The sequence below is a fragment of the Manacus candei genome, unplaced genomic scaffold, assembly GCF_025592945.1.
Source record: "Manacus candei isolate 608988 ecotype Guabito, Panama unplaced genomic scaffold, ASM2559294v1 h1tg000021l, whole genome shotgun sequence".
Lineage (NCBI taxonomy): Eukaryota > Metazoa > Chordata > Aves > Passeriformes > Pipridae > Manacus > Manacus candei.
In genome coordinates, this window is record NW_026138069.1 from 2,916,175 (window position 1) to 2,936,940 (window position 20,766).

At 39.3% G+C, this 20,766-nt stretch overlaps 1 protein-coding gene across 1 annotated transcript; it reads right to left on the bottom strand.

The window, feature by feature from the left end:
- Window positions 1–1,056: 1,056 nt before the first annotated feature.
- TSPAN13 (tetraspanin 13) lies at window positions 1,057–20,744 on the bottom strand. The gene is made up of 6 exons (XM_051786005.1): window positions 20,582–20,744; window positions 7,531–7,698; window positions 6,442–6,522; window positions 5,492–5,605; window positions 5,069–5,179; window positions 1,057–3,910 (listed from the first exon to the last, which is right to left on the bottom strand). The coding sequence occupies exons 1-6, from the start codon at window positions 20,642–20,644 to the stop codon at window positions 3,836–3,838; spliced, it is 612 nt and encodes a 203-aa protein (XP_051641965.1). The 5' UTR covers window positions 20,645–20,744; the 3' UTR covers window positions 1,057–3,835.
- Between the last annotated feature and the right edge of the window lie 22 nt (window positions 20,745–20,766).

Below are 20,766 nucleotides of genomic sequence, written 5' to 3' on the forward strand. Positions count from 1 at the left end.
GTTAATATGTTTTGGCAAGCTATGTGAACCCTACCAACCAAAAAATCTCAAATGGTACCTGCAAATTGTTCCAGACATGCAATCCAGCATTCCTTCAGCAGTTCAGTAAGATACTCCTTTCTATTGCAGCATCCAGAAGACAGAGGAAAAAGAGATGCAATGATGGGCAGAAATACTCCATATAAGCAGCTATCAGTGACAAAGAGCAAAAAAAGTGGTCACATCACTTAGCAGAGGGACAGCACAGAGGGAGGCTGGAGCAACTGGTTATCAGAATCATCTTTACCTACTCAACCCAAAGTACACTTGCTAGAGCTCTGTATCTGACCTAAAACAAAAGCTGCCTGTGCCATCATGTTTTACAAGTCTGTTTTAATAACACTACTGAAATAGACCATTTTCTTAAACAGATGTACTGATCCTATGAATAACATCCAGCGAATGGATATAAGGCATAACCTACAAGGGTCTAGTAGTCTGTCTACATGCTATAGCTGCAAATATCCAATAGGTCAGCCTACAAGTACCAAGAAATTAGTTTTTGAAACTGAAATAATCTTTTTGCACTCAAGGCTGTGCTTTTGTAGTTTGCTTTTCACCTTAGCCAAAGTTTCAAGAATCTTAATATATAAATGGTCAACTTAATCCTGCCTTTTTAATCCTCTCCTCTAAACACAGATTATTTAGGTTTACAGAGCCACCAAGCCAAGCTATCTATAAAAGCCTCCTTCCATGTCTTTGGAAAACCTAGGAAATCATTGCTGAAACACATACAGTCAATAAGCTGAAGTACACAGGACATGAGGTTTTTAGAATTCCACTAGCATTCAGACATTCATTAAATAATTCGACCTAAAAATAATAATGCAATTTATTAACTCTAGCACATTCCTATTCACTTGTCAGCTATAGCTTTTAAGGTACATTTTTACAGGTATCACTTCAAGTTATGCAAGCTTTTCCTTTTGTAATAGTTACCTTCATGTGAAAGGAGGCAGATACTATACAGTCATATCAGTATGTTAGTTAAGATCTGGACTCACTTTCTCACACAGATTCAGAAGAATGAGATTTTATTATTTTACAGCCAGTTATTTTAATATGATAAAAATGTGTGTTTTGGAGGAAGTCGAGATATCTTTCTACCTTTTCCCAGAATAACAAACTTTGAGAGCATTTCAACACAAGGGTCAAAAGACATCCTAATGTATGCAAAATGAATGCTCTGAGTTAAATCACTCCAATACTTGTATACTCTGCTGCTGTAAATAGCTTCTAGAAAATCTGGTTACAATGAAGTCCAATTCTCAAGCAATATGCTAAAAATTAAAATGCCTCTCTAGAAAACAAACAACAAAAAAAAAATCTTTATATGACAAAGACTCTTTTTTCAAAGAGAAAGCAGTGAACAACAAAAACGTCAATGACAAAAAGCATCTCAAATAGGTATAAATTATTTTTTTAAGTGCTCTATTTTGGCATGTCAGAACAGCACAGCATTTCTTGTATACTCACATGTGAGTCAGACCTCCCCTGAGAGGCTACCCTCTTCCCCTCACAAAACCAAAGTCAGAACTCAGTGTGTTTTATTGCCCCCCTTCAGAATCAGGTTCAGAAAGCAAATCCACGTCTCTAATGGAAATGTCAAGGTTTGTATGGGTTGTTTTTTGGGGTTTCTTAATCACAATCCTGAAGGGAAAAACTATTGTTAATATGATAGAAGAATTTTAATCAAACATATGATTCACTGATCTGTCTTTAGACCACTAAAACAAATTCACATTATGAGACATGAGAGCTTCTGAGGAGGCAGTATTTTCAGTATTTTCACACTGATGCATATTTGCATTCCAACATCATCTACCATATTTATGAAACCAGACCCACCCAAAACTAAGCATTGACAAAATAATCAGGAAAAAAGTCAAAACTGAAGCAGCAATATGGTATTATTTTAATCTTCATTAACTCTCTCTCTATGACTCTTCCTTGAATTTTTTACTGCAATGTACAAAATACAGAGCCTGTCTCGACCAGGAGAATGAACTGTTCCTGAAGACAGCCACATCATCACTGTCCTCTTGACACATACTGAGAACAGCTAATTGTTTAAAAAGGACAGTAACAGTGGGGGGTGGGAAAGCGTTGCATACACTTACTAAAGTGTAAGTCTAAAGGCTCTTAAGGTCTGTCAGCACAAGAGTTCTTACCCTGAATGTGCAAGTATGTGCTCAAGCCAGATAACAGCTGGACAGGCGCAGCAGGAACTCAGAGCAGCACCAGGAGGTGGCGCTGCCCACGGATATTGAACCAGCTACACCTGAAGAGCAGCAGTTCTAGCAAGTTCCTGACATCCCTCTGCATTCAGTACCGCTCTTCCCCTTCAAAACCTCAGAGATAATTCCTTCTTCAGGAGCACTCAGCCTGGGAAAGTCTGAAAATTCTCTGTTGGGTATGTATTTCAATTTCTTTTTTCTCCTCTGCAGGATAAGGAGGCATCTCCCTAGTAAAGGGACACTATGAGAACCTACTTGTGACTGCCCTCATTGATTTCCTTTCCACCTCACTCAGGTGCTGTATTCCTTGGCAGAGGGCCTTAATAGTCTTCCCCTTTTCTTCCTGCAGAGCTGTCTACCAGGCTACAGTAGCTGCCTACCACACCAGAAGCAGCAACTAAATGAAAGTGGAGTGCAGCTCTGCAGTTCAGTGTGATTAGAAACAAAAGGAACATTATGCAACTCAGGTGCTTAGATGTCTGCTGTTTCCAGCTGATGCAACACTTCTGGGACAGCCAGGAAGAGGGACCATGCTTTCCTTCACCTCAGACAACATGGATAACACTGTTCTAACTTGAATTCTTTTCTTTGTTATTAGAAAACAAACTACTGGAAACCATCTTTGTTTGTTTGTTCTTTCTTTTTTACACATCATTCAATCTCTCATGAAATCAAGACTGTTATCTGGATGACAGAGGAATATACACTGCTGAGTTATTACAACAATAATTTTACACCATCCAAAAAAAGTAACTGTACAACAACTTTCCAGACATCAAGTTTCTTACATCAGAGATGACAGACATTGATTCCAACATTGATTGTGCAAATACCAGACTTCATTCACTTGTCAAAGAAAAAAAAGTTTCAAGTTAATCAGCTGCAGATTACATTCTCCTGGTTTTCTTCATTCATTGTTCTCGTAGTGACAATATCCATTAAAATTATTTTTTATTCTCAACAAAATTCTAAAGATACAGAAAGCCTAAACAAACAGGGAAGGGGAGGGGTGAAGACTACAGTAGTCATTAACATACATGTATGTGCACTACAGAAAATAACATCTTTAGCTTCTATTTTTACCTTAACAGGAAAATGGAGACAAAAAAAGTTTACTAGAGTTCATCCTAAAACCTAGGCAAATCATACCCAACCATCCACCATACATTTTTATCATTTTAATGAGAATTCATGTGAATTTTTGTAATCAGTGAATACAGCAGAAAATACTTCTGGGTTTTTTTTGACACCAGATAAGCCAGTAGTGCTATAAAACTCACTGTTTAGAGTTCACTGTATCAATTAACAAAGTCTCAAGAGAGTTATTTAACCAGCAGTTAAACTCTGCCCAGCTACTGAATGCACCCATCTACTTTAAGATAGAGATTCTTAGAAGAAAAATAGCGGAAATTAAATATGAAAACTACACATTTCTTAGGGAAATTAAATTTTATTTTGGGTACACGTAGAATTCCTATTATGGAGAAATATCAAACTATGGAGAATCAGTATTTTTAAGTAGAGGGTGCAGAGAGAAGATTCAGTCCTTTATAAGCTTATCAAAGAAATGCACTAGGGTTTGCACGGGGATCCTTTTGGTTCCTGTATCTATAAGTCAGCCAGACTCCCAGAATCTGAAAATAAAAACCAAAGATATCATTAAGCAGAGGCTCTCCACCTCATCTTCTATCAGTTTTACAAAATTTGTTTTAAACACAAGTTTAGGATATTTTACTGCTGCTAAAACTGTACAGCCACACACCAGCTTTCTCAGTTAGAAACAAGAATGCACCTTCTCAGAAAAAAACTCATTCCTGGCAACAGAGAGAACAACAAAACAAAAAAGCCAACACTGTATTCACAATGCAGTATAAAATATTACCTATAGTTATGTCTAGACTTAAATTATTCTTCCCCTTCCCCAAATGATCAGTATTCACAAATCTGTTTTTAGTATAATGATAAACAAATCCTCCAAATTGCTTCATTTTACAGTTACCCCTTAAAGTTATTTTTCTCATGTATTTTCAAATCTTGACATTCCCCTGACCACATCCCTCCTTCCCAGCAGTTTCACTTTTTTTAGCAGGGAAACTGAGGGCTGATATCAGAGTGATTCTGTATAAGTTGCTGTATCTCTCTCGTTGCTGTAGTATCTACAAACCTTCTAAAAACTGCACTATGCAGCAGGAGGAGTATTTTCACATGCTCTACTATGGGGTCACAAAAGACATCCTCTGAGGATTTTTATATACTAATCAATAAAGCAAGTTATGTATCATCATGATACTAAAGGAAAGAATCAAAGACCTTTTTTATTTTAACCTGCTTTTTCAATTCACTCATCCTGCAACTCTATCTTTGCACTACAGGTGGCACCAAAAAAAAAAAAAAATCCTCAAAGACTACGTGTCTGGGTGAGAGGGGAGTAGGTGAGAAGAAGAGGGAACAAGGTAAATAAAGCAATGGCACTCTTTTTATTACTGTTGGAAAACAGTAAGCCTGAATAACTAATTTTCTGAAAAACTTAAAACTTTACAGCACCACATTTGAACATTGCCGTTTGTTGCCTAAATAACAGTTGCAAGAACATCTAGTGCTGAAAAAAGACAAACCTTCCTTCTGGCAGACTTAAGAGAGCTGATAGCCTTGAAAATTTTGACCTAATTAATTATTTGACTCCTGAGATAGGACTGAAATTTCCTCTAATAAATCCCCTAAAATTAAGTGTTTCACAAAACAAAGTCTTAAAAGTCAGGGAAAAGCACTCCATTTTCTAACCTCCTACTCACCTCTGTGAAACTGAAGAAAAGTCCTATGCCTCCAACAAATCTCAGCACCATTCCAGAATATTCCTCTATTATCGGTGCACATGGTTTACACTGGCGAGTTCTAAAACAATCCTGTAGCAGATACAGAGAATTTCACTCCATTTTCTGATGACCCTTCATTGACTGAAAGCATCTAGTTTGCTCTAGAAGAGACTGCTAGCCATGGACAAACTCTAACGGTTTTAAAAGGCTCCCAAAAAGCAAGCAACCTTTGCAGGGTGCTCTGTGATTGTCTTTCCAGTAAATTACCAGAAGAGCTTGGTATCACTTTAACAACTATTTTACACATTTGTTAAAAGGCTGCTGTTTGTAACTATGAAAACAGTTGTAAATTTTTGAACACAGTATGAAAATGTTATGTTTTTTTACACTTGAAGAACTTACAGCTGCGCAGGTTTCATTCAGATGAAAAGCTCTAAATCCACAACAATTCAGATTTCTCTCAATATCTGTTCTTGCACTGTTGGTGTTATTCCATCCCACCTCTAGCAGTTCACTCTAGAAGGCATAAGCAAATACATATTATATTAGTTGAACTGTTCTGCACTGCAAACAAATATGAGACCAAGTTGATAATGCTCTAACTAAGACCTTCAGATATTGATGCTTAACAGGATAATATACTAAAAATTACCTGAGTGCCCAAACAGCCTGTGTAGCTAATGAAATAACAGCACCTAACAGCAGCACATTCCTGGGTATAATTAATTTTCTTTCTTTGTTTTTCCTAAACCCAACAAGAGCACTAGTAATGAGACATGCAATGAATTTAACTGGGACTGCTCAGACTTTAAACAAAAAAAAGCTGATTATTCAGTCACTGTACCTTTGCCCACCTCTTATGCAGTAAGAATTAAGTCTCATACCACATGGAAGACTGTTTTACTCTCATACATAAGGGTCACCTCTGTTCCTAATGCAGTTACAACCTTTTCAGTTACACAAGAAGAATTCAGTGGCTTTATCACCTTTTCATTATAATTACTGTAGATTTCATTAGCTTATCTTAAATTGCTGAACACATGATATATTCAAGATACAATGCTGCTATACCTGTGACCATAAACCTAGAAAAGAAGCTTAAAATTAAATCAATTTAAAAAAAAAAAGAACAACATCTGAAAGTCATTTTAGGACCCAGATGTATTTCTTTCTAGGTACCAGAGCCAAGCACTGACCAAAGTCTAGTCTTTAAATAATAGGATAATGTTGATTTTCTTCAAATGCGTTCTCCCCATTTTGTAAAAGACTATATACAAAGATGTGTGCCTGTGTACATATGTATTTATAGTATTATGCTATAGATAAACTGAGAAATCAAGACACTTTCTTACCTGCTGGTCCTTGTTTAGTGCCAAACAGGCACAGGAGACAGAAAACTGGACAATAAAGACTAGTAGAAGAATAATCATGTACTGGAAACAGTAGTTAAGGATATACTCTCAAATTAATTTTGCTTTTATAACATATACACCTAATGGTATTCAGTATTTCACTGGGTAAGTCTTTTGACACAAAAAAACTATAGAAGCAAATTCTGGCTGGATGTGGAAAATAATGTTCTCAGAACTCAATTACCATATATTGTCTCTTTTTGGCTACTACTACACATAGCTGGTATTTCCAGGTTAGATATTTCTTGCCTAACAAGAAAACATCAGCAGAGAGGTTAATAAGAGGAGCTTTGAGAGGAGAATCTACAGCCAATTCCTCCAGTTTTAGAGACTCATGTTGTCATTTCAAAATATTTCACTTAAATAAAGAAAATATTTTTCTGGGTGTTGCATATTCAGAACATTTCTTTTCAATTACATAGTCTTGTAATTAATTACAAAAAATAACTTTAGCCTAGGTTTTAAAAAAAAAAAAAAAAAGCTAAGAGTTGCTCTTGGAAGACAGCCTCACACACTTTTGTACTACTGCAAGTGAAAACAATAAAAAACAAAAAGAATAAACTTTGACATTAAAGATCACACTTTGAAAGTTGGGGATCACCTTCACAATTTGGTTGCTGTGCTCAGAGGCATATACTTACCTCACACAATTAAGCTGTCTGTAAAGTGGAGGTCAGTACTCTTTCATAGACCACAAACATTAAACATTAACAGTTCACATTCTTTAGCTCTGTGTAGGACTGAGCACACAATAAGAGGCACCTGTGACAATGTAAGCCACCATAAAGAGCTGTCAAAAAATTACAATATATGAATGCTATCTTCAGAGCACAGAAAAGGGAGGAAAAAAGGAAGCTGAAATAAAGTTAAACAGGAAGGAAGTCTAATTTAGACTGTACTTGACCAAAGTAAGATTGTGAATTTCTGTTCTGTTTCTGAGGCACGTTCCCCATCAGTCTCAGCTGACCGAGCAGGTTGTTTACAGGGCTTGAACCAAGCTGCAATCAATGCAATGCATCAGAAGGATACAAAGAATAGCAATACTTGATGATGTTTCACCGCACCGATCAATCCAACTAAGGCAATAAAGAAGAGGAAGACTCCTACAGCAATTACCACTCCTACAACTCGGAAACTAGAAATGAGGCCAAAGCCGATTCCCCATGCCGCAATTCCAATCAGCAGCAGGCTCACCAGCTGGAGGGAAGAGAAAACACAAAGTTAGTCTATGTATTAAGAGAGGCTCCTATACACAGATACAATTTTTTACATTAAAGTTGTTAGTAGAAAGGTACAATGTTTCTTTCCAGTGCAAAGAGAAGAAGCACAACCCTAAACAAACCAATCTTCCACTTCATTGCAGAGGTAATTTCAGTTCCAGATGTTTTAAGGCACACATATTCTTCAATACTGTTGATGTGGGACTGTAACAATTTAATCTACCTACAAGTCAAGCCATGTTGCACTATCTGTGACTGACTAGAGATACTAACCGAGATCATAACATAACAAATAAGCTAAAAATCATCGGCTTTAATTCAACAGTTGAATGAGAATGAAAATTCCAGATGTTTTGTGAAACTAAGGCAGTGTATTTAAAGAAAATGGAATTTACAGCTTCGCAGCTCTGAATGCGTAAGAAAGTGCTCTTTGCCCAAACTAACCGTAACCGGGTATACAGCTGTATTAATTAATTGGGGAAGTTTTCACACAGTGGATGATATAACACAACAGTTAACACGGTCACATAAAAATACTTCTTAGATCTGAATCTCAAGAACTTCATGCAGTAAAATAATAAAGGTGCCCTGTCTCTGCTACATATTTCTTCAAGAAAACAGTTGTACTATTAACCCAATCCTATTTCAATACCCAAAATACTTATGCTGTTTCCTTCCTTTTAAAGATGGTATTCGGGGAAGGCAGGCATAATCGGTTGCTGTTAGTTCACTGGGATTTATTGTTTATATGGGCAGGAAGCTCCAGCCTTTCCTGTTTCCATGCCAAAAAACACAGAAGCAAAAAAAAAAAAAAAAAAAAAATCCGAGATGAAAAGCTGAAGAGAAATCTGTAATGAGGTACAGCAGGAGTGAAGCAGCAGACAAAGCCAACCCAGATGTCCAATACACTCTCTGGTTTGAAAGAGACCTATGTGTAACACATCACTCACTACACTCTCTTTTAAATGACACCAATTCAATCGGCAAGTTTTAACTTTTTGGAACTCTGACCTCATAAAAAATATCCAGAAGTTGTATAATTATTTAAAAAAAAAAAAAACAAGCCCCCAAAAAATAAAACAGTAAGTGCTTAGTCTAGTCCAACTACTTGGCTTTATTTGATAACAGATGTAGAGCAAGCACTTGTACCTGCTCACTGGTTTCCATTCAAACAAGGCATATCTCATGACATTTTATTGCTTACCTAGAGGTGGGGGAGGAGATTAACAAAAAAATAGGCAATTTCCAATTTATCATTTCAGTATACTTACCCTACAGCTGGGTTTTTCTGTTGGTTTTAATGCCAAATACACCCACATATTTTTCAGTTTAACTACATTTTAGAAGACTGAAGTATGCAATGCTGCTTTTGAAACATAGAACTGCTTTTGAAACATAGAAATCTAGGATAACATCAGAAAAACTAGTAAAACAAGCTGAGATGCTCATCAAGATCAAAACCCAGGGGGTGGGGATTTTTGTGTGTTCACACAGCAACACATCCCAAAAAACTTTTTACCAAATGCCAGTAATCCACACAAGAAATTAAAGGGTCTGCAAGAACAAAAGTAGGATATTTGTCAGACCTACACTTCCCTCAATACATGAAGAGACAAAAAAAAAATTCAAAGGAATTGTTCAATACTAGCAGAGTTTTGGGATTATTTCACATTTGTTTTGCTTAAACAAAACACCTTAATTACCATGTTTATTTAAAAACAAAACAACAGGCCAAAGTATCATGAATCAAAATCACAGAGGAGGAAGAAAAAAACCAAACCAAAGCATCTAGGCTCTGACACACATAAATTTTCTGAATCCATTTTGCACAAGGCTATAAACTTTCTGATGTTAGTACACAAAAAATTAGCCTTGCTAAGCAGACAGTTATATGTAAGACCTGCCTGTTCCCATCTATGCCCATCCACTTTATTTCAGTGTCTCATTTCACCGGCAAGATTTATTTTTCCACGTAAGCACCAAAAACAAGCAAGCAACAAAAGAAATTCCATAACTCAACTTCAAATCAAAGAAATGCTGACTGACATCCCATGCTCTGCATCAACTTCTAAGCATTGAACTTGCACTGCCATTACACAGCTCTTCAAACTGTTTTAAAAAGCTCAAAGGCAATGTCAAATTTCAGTTTATTTCACAAAGACCAGATGAAACTTTGTTGCTAATGATTTTCACCAATACTTTTCTGACTGAGCTGAATGTAAACCTTTACTTTTGACCAATTTATCTCCAGGATACCAAAACATGTTCAGTTCTTCACTCATCTGATAAGAAGTCCAAAACAATTAGATGAAACTAGTTTTACTCTTAAAACACTGAAAGTAAAAGAAGAGACAGAATCTGTGCCTATAACACCTACTGGATAAACGCAGTGCATGAACTGCAGGGTACCAGTTCCTTCTTGCTGCTGTTACTCATCTCATCTTATATTAATCTGATGATATGTGCATGAAATTAGTCATATGACACTAGAAGTTATTACCATGACCCCCTGGCACAAAAAGCTTTTCTGGTAGGAACAGTCACATACAGAATTGAGACCAGCTCTGGTTTTCAAGTGGAAAAAAAAGCATCTCTGTTTTTTAAACACATTACTGAACCCCAAATATTCAGGAATCAGTTAAATGGCTTTGAGAAATAAAGTAACATAGTTTGGTTTTCCTTTGGATCACATTAAAGTTTTAGAGCCATCAGTTTCCTTTTCAAGTGCTACCTCCATAACACCAAGTCTGTATTTTTTCTTCTTTCACTTCACAAAGTTGTCCAATTTCTTAAAACATCTGGAAATTCAGTGTGATCACAGACCTGTGCTACTGGTCTCTGGTTGAAACTATGTGAAAATGCTGTATCCAGTTAGGCAGATCCATGATATGGATCAAAACCATTATTGGTTACATTATTGTTTTGCCACTTGAAATCATGGAAAATTGACTCTGTGTTTCAAAACTGAAATGGAGACTGCAGGTTTACAAACCATTCCAGAAACGGATTCAATATTAAGTTCCTGACTCCTCCATGTGTTGACTGAAAGATGAAATTATGGTTATTCTCTTATTATCAGGTTTGGAATGGACTATATGATTGTTGAGCAATAACTCTAGATATAGTTTTATAATGCCATAAGGTAAAAAACTTAAGTAAACGCACGCAACTATAAACAGGAAAAATGTCTTAAGCTGTTTTGAGCACAAGTTTTACAAGTCTGTAAAACAATGCAAGGCTCATAGCATTAGACACTGTTTAACCACTAGAAATGACTATTCAACAGTGCTTATTCCAGTGTTTTGACACGAAAGGATTTAAATGCAGTATTTTTAAAAGTGAAGCTGCTAAGACTTCATAGTAAAACATACATGAAACAAAGAGACTCTAACTACTAATTTTGGGCTGGAAGTCAGCTTAAAGAAGACAGAAGTCTTCTATCAACCTGCACATCAGGTAGTCTTCCTTCATCCCCATATCACCATTGGCGAACCAGTGCTCAAATCAGTCCAGCAGTTTAATTACCTAGGTAGCCTCATCTCCTCGGATGGTAAGATTGATGGAGAGATAGACAACAGGTTAGCAAAGGCATATAGTGCTTCTGGAAAACTCCATAAAGGAGTTTGGCTAAATAAACACCTGAAGAAAAGCACCAAGATCAGTGTTTACAGAGCCATAGTGCTGTCTACTACCTTAAATGGGTCTGAATCATGGGTCATCTACTGCCACCACCTGCGACTCCTAGAACGCTTCCATCAGCGCTGTCTCCGTACAATCCTAAACATCCACTGGTCAGATTATGTGACCAATACATCTGTTCTAGAACAAGCAGCAGTCACAAGTATTGAGGCCATGTTGCTGAGAACACAGCTGAGATGGGCAGGGCACATCTCAAGGATGAAGGACCACCACCTCCCTAAGATCATGCTCTGTGGTGAACTTGCCACCGACTGCCCCAAGAGAGGAGCCCCGAAAAGGAGATACAAGGACTCCCTGAAACAACATCTCAGCCTTGGCCACATTGATCTTCATCAATGGTCTACTCTGGCCTCCAGTTGGGAGGTCTGGAGACACACTGTCCATAATGCTGCTGCTTCTTTTGAGAACGCACGCAGGATCACTCTCGAGGAGAGAAGACAACGCAGAAAAAATCGTGTCTTGCTGATGATACCACCTAAAGAGTCTTTCTGCTGTGCCTTTTGCAACTGGACTTGTCTATCTCGCATTGGCCTTTTTAGCCACCAGCGTGCTTGTAACAAATGTGGGTAGAGCCCGTCCCAAATCTTTGTTTGTGAAGCCTAGCCGTGAATGTAATGTACATTCTAAATGTACAAGCTTTACCTACATACAAAAAGGTCATATATTTCCACTAAATAAGGGGAAAAGGACTCTCTATGGAGCTTTTGAATGTCACATTTTATTTTACTGAGACCGCATTTCACAGCACCAGAAGTCCCTCAAAGTAATCAGTCTCATCTTTGGAAGACTGAAGTACATGTGAAACTCCATTTTACCTATAAGAATCTACAAACATAAAGCTAGCTTTGGTTACAAACACTTCAAATATTTGCTTGATATATCTACCAGAAATAAATGAAATCACAGTCCAGTTTTTAGTGATTAGGGCTGATCCAGTTTCCCACAGGAGCCTCACTACTAAGTGGAAAAGGCATGGGTTGGAGAAATGGCCTGTTACACTGGATGGTAACAGGGACTGCCAAGCTTAAAGGGCAATAATCAATGGCTCAGCATCCAGCTGGTAGAGGGTAAGAAGCACCACAAGGGCTGATACTGTGACCAATATTATACAGTATCTTCATCAACAACCTGAGCATAAGACAAAATGAATCCTAAGAAAATTTGTGGATGATACTAAACAAGGAAGAGGGACTGACAACTCAGAGGGATCTTGATAAAACCAAGGAATAAGCCAACAGGAATCTCATGAAGTGTAAAATTCTGCTCCTGAGGTGCTTCAGTGGAGCCTGGGATCAGACTGGTTGAACAACAGCCTTACTGAGATAGATCTGGAGATCAAACTGGTTGCTGAGTACGAGCCAAGAGTCAGCTCTCACTGCAAACAGGGAAAGCCAAGGAGTGCAATCAAAGGAAACTCAATGCTAGTGAGACTGAAGCTCAAATACTGTGTTCCATTTCAAGCCTCCCAGGTTGAAAAGGAATTTGAGAGCCTGGTAAGAGTCAAGAAAATGGCCTGGAGCCTTGAGGATGAGAAGCAGGTGATGGAGCTGGGTTTGTTCAGCCTGACAAAGAGGCAGCCTAGGGATAATCAAAGAGTAACTAAAGCTGCAGGCACACTACAACAACCATGGAGGCAAACTCTTCTGGGTATCACAAGTAACAGCTTGGGAGGTTCAGACTGGACATCAGAAACATTTGCAAGGTGGTTTGGTGCCTCACTCAGAAAGCTGATAATCTGTGTTCTAAGAGGTTTACAAGATTCCACAGACTATGCCACAGCTGGCAAGACAGTGTTATTCATAAACCTGCTCTGAGCAGGAGCCTGGACTGATAAGCCTCAAAAGTCCCTTCCAACCAACACTCCCACACATCACAGCCAGCTCTTCCACATGGAGACTCTGGCACTCTCCACATCAAAAATCAAAGTTTCAACAGGCAGATAAGAGATGGATTTAGCACTGACAAAGGATTGTTCTGTACCTTCTAGCTCATTACATAGCTCCTAAATCCTGTATCAACAAAGCACCTTCTTACAATGAAAGGAAGTCTCTCAATAAAAGAGCAATGAATGATTCTCCAGAAGTACTTACACACCTTCAAAAACACAACTACAAGTCTTGTTCTCAGAAGTGATTTAGAAGGTCATATTCACTTAAGGCACGTTCACATAGAAAACCAATAGGTATTAAGAGCAAAAGAATTTATAATAATCTCAAACTGGAGTAATTTGTGTACAGGATGATGCTGCAAGAACATACTGTCCACAAACCAGAAAAGCAGCACAGAGCCATGGGAAGCATATGCATGTGGAGGGGTGTCAGTATTTTAAAAATTTAACATCCTCATTTACTATATACTATCTCCTTCATCAATATAAACCCTAGCAACCTTACTTAAAAAGCACACATGCAAATGCAGGCAAACAAATCCATATAAACTCATAAATTTGAAATTAAGAAAATGCTTTACCAGAACAAACCTATAGGTAGCACAAATCCTAAGTGAAGATCAGTAGTTTTCCACATGAGACAAGAGTATTTCTTCCTTGGAGTCAAAAAAAAAGAAAATCAAGCATATTGTCATTAGACAAAATGTTACTACCATGTCAGTATCTGTACAGGGAAGATTTTAAGGACTGTAAGTTGAAGATGAGAGGAATGGAGCAGACTCCACTTTAGGGGATTTCCTTTTTTTTTTTTTTAATAATACAGATATATACAAACATTTGAACTTCAGAGATGTTTCAAAAATAACAAAAAATCTAATAAATCTCCTAATTTGCTATACTCTTTAAATTCAAGTTCACTTGTGCACATAGCTGCTCGTTTCCTCACTCCTAGAAAAAATGTATTTCTCTTCACACATACCCTTTGTATACTTATGTACAAGCTTACAGTCTAAATTACAAAGAGAAACCAAGATATCAACACGTGATTTCTCCAGACAATGCCATTGAGAAACAATTCAAATGCTAAAACCGCTTCCTCCTTCCCACAACAGTAAGCCACCAGAAAATCTGCTGTTTTGACTAACTGGCATCTTTTTGATATTTCAACTAGCTTGGATTGCTGGCTAGGAAGGAAGTCATATGCAGAAGTTCATGTTCCCACTGCTTTCTTACAGCCTCAGCCCAAGGAGGTAAAAACTGCATTTCAGAATTTAAATTTCATGAAATACTGACTCACCATTCCCAGGTAATGAGATTAGATAGCATTTACACTGGTACCAACAATGGAAATATTTACAGAATAGCTCTTAGGCTGGATATGGAACAGGAACTAAACCCAGAAAGATTACACAGATGATGAAATACATCCTCCCTAACCTCCCTCTCCACATGAACGTGTAAGTTCATATTTCACTACTTTTAAGGAAGCTTTAAAGCTTAAACCTCAAATGGCATATATATTGAAAGTAGAGCTGTTTCCACCACTCTCCCCTTCAACTTGGCCGTTTCTGCACAGCCATAGAGAATCAATGAGAGAATAGAGAAGACAATTCTGTTTCCCTGCACTTCTTCATCTAAAAACATCACATTAAAACAGGCAAACAACAGTATATGGTGGTGTATCTTCAGCAAGTTAAGACTAAGTTAAAATGGTTTCTATCACAGCTGTAAGCTACTTCACCTGTAAGCAACTTTATCTCCTTACAGTATTTCTTCAGCTCTATTGCAAGGAAAAGGAAAGCTTTGGTATCTCCAAAGGGTTTCTAACAGAAAGCAAAATCTACTACATGACTTACTTCAAGGAAGAGTGACCAGCAGTCTGGTTACTGAACAACCTTGAGACACGAAGTGTGAAAAAGCAATTTATGTGAAAGGCAGCATTCCTGACTCTTATCACAAAAGCCTGTTCTTTCAGTTTCAGGCCTAGTAAAGAGTTATGTTATTGGCCATGTAACTACTTTCATGCTATAATGTCAGTGAAATTTAACCGTTTAATATTCCCTGGTCTGTGGAAACGAAAGCTTTTCACTAAGTAACAAGAACAACTGTCTCCTAAAATGTTTACTTGCGTTTTCGTATTTGTTCGTTGTTTTTTAAGAGGCTGCAAAATGTTTTCACGAAGTCTGGTGATCCCACAGATCCTTCTTCCATACATATATCTCCCTCAAAACAAAAACAACACTACAAAGAACACAACTAATGATGTAAGCTACGAGGCTACTATAGGGCGCTCAAAGGGCTTTTCAATAAGTGCCCTGGTTTCAAGGTGTCTCTCATCTGCACCACTCGGCTGAAAAGATCAGCAGTATCAAACCATACCACGCTCCATATTGCCTCCTTCTCTGTGCCCTGTCATTCTCCTGTTCCTTCCCTAAGGACAGTCTGCCTTCATAGCTCTAAATGCTACTGTGCACTGTATGCAAGACAAGTGAGAAACCAAAACCCACTCCTGGGTCTACAGACTCAGCACACGACTCGATTCTGAGATGCCACCACAAACTGTTGTCACTTTGGCTATAAAATGACACATGGTATAGCTGAGGGGATTCCCAAGCAGAGGCAAAACATTTCCCAATATGTATGTGTAATTTTGCTGTACTCTTATGTGTTCTCAAGTGTGAGCATAGAAACCTTTCCAAAACGCCAAGGAAAACAAAAACCATCAACCTTCCTTGCCAAATACCTGGCAGCTTCTGTACCACTGTTTTATTTACATGTCCAGGCTAGATAGCACAGCTTATACTGCCACCTTCAACCCGTCCTTGAGAGCAACAGAAATGGCTCCAAGGCAACCTGTCCCATTTGCTGAGCATCCAGTCATGATGCTGAGCTAGACCAGCACAGCACTGGCTGGTGCTGGGGCAACCTTTTGATGCTGAACTCCTAAATGCTGACTGCAGACTGTCAGACAGAGCAAACAGCAGCCTATTTACTTCTTACAGCCAAAAGCAAACTTACACAAACCAAAACAGAACTGCACTCAGAGATCACAGATCCACTCACCACTGTGAAATAAACTGCCACTTGAGGCAAGAACTGCATCTCTCTTATTCCTGGTTGCCTGTACCTGGCTCCATGGAGCCACCACGTTAGTCAGGAATTATCAGATAACACAGAAGACAGTCACACTCTCTTTCCCCAGGAAAATCCAGATGTTCACCCTGCCTCTTAACACCAGGTTTCCCCCCTATGCAGCAAAAACATGGAGAAGGCAGATTTGCATGGAAGATGTAACATGGTCACTCCCCTGCATTAGGAACTCTGCATGTAAGACAAACTTTACAAAAAACCCTATGAATTAAAAACTCTATTAAAATCTTCAAGAACCAGGTTGGTTGGAGCTTTCAATAACCTGGTCTATTGGAAGGTTCCTGCCTATGGCAGGGGGATTGGATCTACATGGTTTTTAAGGTCCCTTCCAACCCCAAAAAAGTCTATGATGCCAAGCACACGTTGTGTGACAATCTGAGAATTTCTGTACTCATGTTTGCATATTCCAATAATACCAGTAAAGCAATTTTGATAACGAGGGCAGAAGGTACACACCCAGAGAACAAGAGGCAGTGATGGGGAAAAAAACAAAAAAAAAGAAAAAAACCAAACTTCCAAGCACAATGCTTTGACAATGGATGCAAAAACCAGGACACTTAATAGGCAAATAAAAAAAGTTTCAGAGAGCAAAGTAATATAAAAAGAAAATTACTTTGATAAGTTACTTTGTAGCATTAAGAGGAAAAGTGGATGCTTTTGGAGAATGAGCTTTGTGCTAATAAAAATGGTATTCTAATGGTAAAGGTACCACACATTTTACTTTAAGTCAAGTGGCTGCTCTAGGTATAAGAAAAACTGAAAGCCTGCTCATCAAAACAAATATGTTTACATACTGAAACAAACATTTCATATTTGGTGCTGCAGCAAAAATTAAGTAGTTGCCTGGGTGACAAAACCAGCACACAACATTCAAATGAACTGTATTTTTTTAATATATATTTAAATATTTAATCTTGTGGCCCACCTACCACTTCAATCTTTCACCACTAGATAGGACTTGGGAATTTCCCTTTCCTCTCTGAAAATCTGATTTGAAATTGGATATTAACTGTTCACACTTAAACACAATTACTGAAGACTTCCTTGGAAGGAACACTGTCCTGAAATCCTTGTCTGGTTAAAGTGAGCAAATATCTACTTAAAGTGAGCATGTAGAGTTCTCATACCTGGAAGATTAGAAGTCTTTAGCTGCAAATACATCCTTGAATTTGGATTAATTTTGAAGACAGGCATTTTTAGCAATTTGTATAGATTTTCCATTTAATGAAAAATGTAGATATGACCAAATAAATAAAGACAAAATTGCTCAGATACCCAAAACTGTTATTTTAAAGGTCCTTGTATACAGACAGTTCTTCCATGTAAGGCTTTATTCCAGCAATATATGTCATTATATGCAGAGTCAATAAACAGGCTCAATTATTTTTCTTTACTCTTCCTCTACCCATAAGGAACCATACTGAAGTCAGCAAGGCCTAGTATAATGCCAGAATATAAAATAAATTTAAAAATAGAATCAGGGCTTAAGGACATTAACTTAATCCAGAGAAGAACCAAAAGTCATCAGCAAAGAAACATCTGAAAAAAACATTAAGTGAGCAATAAGGTTACTGGGTTTCTGGTTTCTTGCCTTAAACCAGTAACTTATTACTGCCAGGAGATATATTTTTACTGATGTACTACTATAAAAAGTAAAACAAGACAGCACTTACAAAAAGGAAAAAAAAGAAAAAAAAAGCTCCAATATAACATCCTATCCTAGGAGTGTTTCAAAGAAAAGCAAAATATAAGCCGTAACCCCCAATATACAGTTCTGAGGTCTAATTCATTCCAAGCATGTCATACAGACATTAGTGCTCGCTTAAAAACATTTAAGAAGCGTTAGCTATCCCTTCTTACACCCACTACTCCCTTCTCACCACTTATTAGTGAATTAACATTGTTTAAAAAGATGAGGAAGTTATTGGTCTGACTGCCTTTCATATTTTTTTTCCAGCTGAGAGAAGATAAGCCCATGATTCAGTGTGCTGTTGTAACCCAAGTCTTGTATTTTCAGGTTTCTGTCTAACCAAGGAACAGAGAAGCCCACACATTTTACTAGATCAACCCACCAGGCCAAGTAAGCACCTTAAATATTATTTCTGCAGCTCTGAATTTAAATGTGTTAGTCTTTTAACTTGTCTGTAACTTATAAACAAGACTAGTAATAACAACTGGATATTCTAGTAACTATCATTCAAAGAAGTCATTCCTTCTCTTCAGTAAAAATATATGTTCTGCACAGGTCAAATGACAGAATACCAAGTGACACCCACAAAGTAAATTCTACTCATCAGAGCAAGACTGAGATCACAGGTGCATTGTACAGGTATCACAGACCGAACTACAGAGGTCCGAAAGATCAACCCACCCTTGCTGAGGCCAAATATACCCAGAAGACCTAGCAGACTCCTGACACCTGGTTAATATATGGCTGTAGGAATTAAGTGATGGAGTCTTTCAAAAAAAAAACACCTGCTGTGCATAGGACAGTACAATGAGATTTGTGCACTTATTATACGAGAAAGATCGAGATTTCTCTCGCTCTTCTGTCACTCAAGGAATAACAACAATAACAAAGGAAGTCTTGCATTAGCCTCTTGTTTACCAAAAAGTGAAATTGGGATGGGACAATCCAACTATAACCCACCCTTTGAGACTGGAAAATCCCACAAAAAGCTGATCACAGTGATCAGAGTCCCTTTCAATCTGATTCTAACTTAGGTGCAATCATGACAGTATACATACCCTGAACTTACCTTCAGCTATAGATACCAAACAACACCATGCCTATCTGCTCACCTTCATTCTGGCTGGGGGTAGCATGGGCAACAGAAAGTATCACAGCTGATTCCAGCTGACTTTTACAGTGGGTAGGCTGGGCTGCCTAAGCATGCTTTTTCATATTCCACTCTGCAAGCTCCTTTAAGGAAAGGGGACAAGTAGTGCAGCGTCTCCTACATGAAGGTTTCTGTTCTGCTCTTTCCTGAGGAAAGGGGAGGAGGTCACCTCATACACCAAAGAATATAACAACAACTAGCTATGGCTTCAGCACAGGCACTTCTACATCCATTCATGCTTCATGCTGGGGATCACCATCAGGTCCAGTAAACACCAGCTGTTCTGTTTGTTCTGACGAATGGCATTAGACCTGTTTGTTCTCCCCTCTTGCCTTCGGTCGACGCCAGGCAGTGCTTTTGGAAAAGCACCTACAGAACTGCCCACAAGGACCGGCTGGCCCCAGTCTCAGTCTGCTGAAAGTCATCCTCAAGCACAGTTGTTAATTTGAAACTTTAGAGGACATACTACCTCTCCAGATGTGCTGTGAGAGGAAGCCATTACACTTACTCCTGTTTCTTCCTATTTCTGTGTCATTTAAAAATAGATAGTGAGGGGAAAAAAACCCACAGCTATACCACAATTGGAGATTTTATTCTTCTCTGTTGAAAACAGGTCCTCCAACATGCTGGAACAAAACCAGGCACCTGTCTGGAGCTCCTCAGCACGTCAGTTATTTCAGTTTAACATACGACTTTTTCCCTCCCTCTCACGTATGTTCCCACCACCCAAAGCAGCCGGACTTTGTTGCTCCCAGGGCCATCCCAGGGGACAGCGGGAGGGGGGGAGGCCTCGGGGCCTTGTGACTAACCGAGCTGCACTTATGTCGGCGCTGCTCCCTGGCTGAGGAATAACAAAACAAACCCTTCTCTGCCTCACGCCTGGATTGCTGCAGCGCCCTTTCCAGATGGAGAAAAAGGGCACGGGCGGGCCGGGCCCTGGAGCCGCTCTTTCCGGGAGATGAGACACCCCCCCGCCACCCCGGGCGGGCAGCGCTCCCGGACCGCCCTGGATTTTGATCCTGAGAAGCCACGTCCGCGATGTGACAAAGCTCGGCCTAAGCGCTGCCACCTCCTCACACACACCACCCCCATCCCATCCCATCCCATCCCATCCCATCCCATCCCATCCCATCGTCCCGAGACGGAGGCGGCGGCCGCGCCCCGGAACGCCCCCAGCCCCACAGCCACGGCCCGCCGGGAGAAGCGCGGCGAGCCTCCCCTCCCCACCCGGCGGCGGAGCGAGGGAGTCCCCGCCGGCCCGGCGGAGCGCGGCGGGCACGCACCGTGTAGAGCAGGTTGAGGGCGCAGAGGCAGTTCTTGGAGCAGGCGAAGCCCCCGCACGCCATCGCGGCTCCGCCACCGGCCCCGCTCAGCGGCCGCAGCTCCGCGGCAGCGCTTGGAGGCCGCAGCCCCGCCCCCGGCGCGCGCGGGTGCGGCCGCAGCAGGTGAGCGGCGCCCGTTGATTGGC

Coding starts and splice junctions, on each gene's coding strand:
- TSPAN13 (XM_051786005.1), bottom strand. CDS start 20,644: ATGGCGTGCGGGGGCTTCGCCTGCTCCAAGAACTGCCTCTGCGCCCTC. Junction 6,523..7,530: donor ATCAAGTATTGCTATTCTTT/GTATCCTTCTGA, acceptor TACTGTTTCCAG/TACATGATTATTCTTCTACT. Junction 3,911..5,068: donor TTTTCTTCAGTTTCACAGAG/GTGAGTAGGAGG, acceptor TTTTATTTTCAG/ATTCTGGGAGTCTGGCTGAC.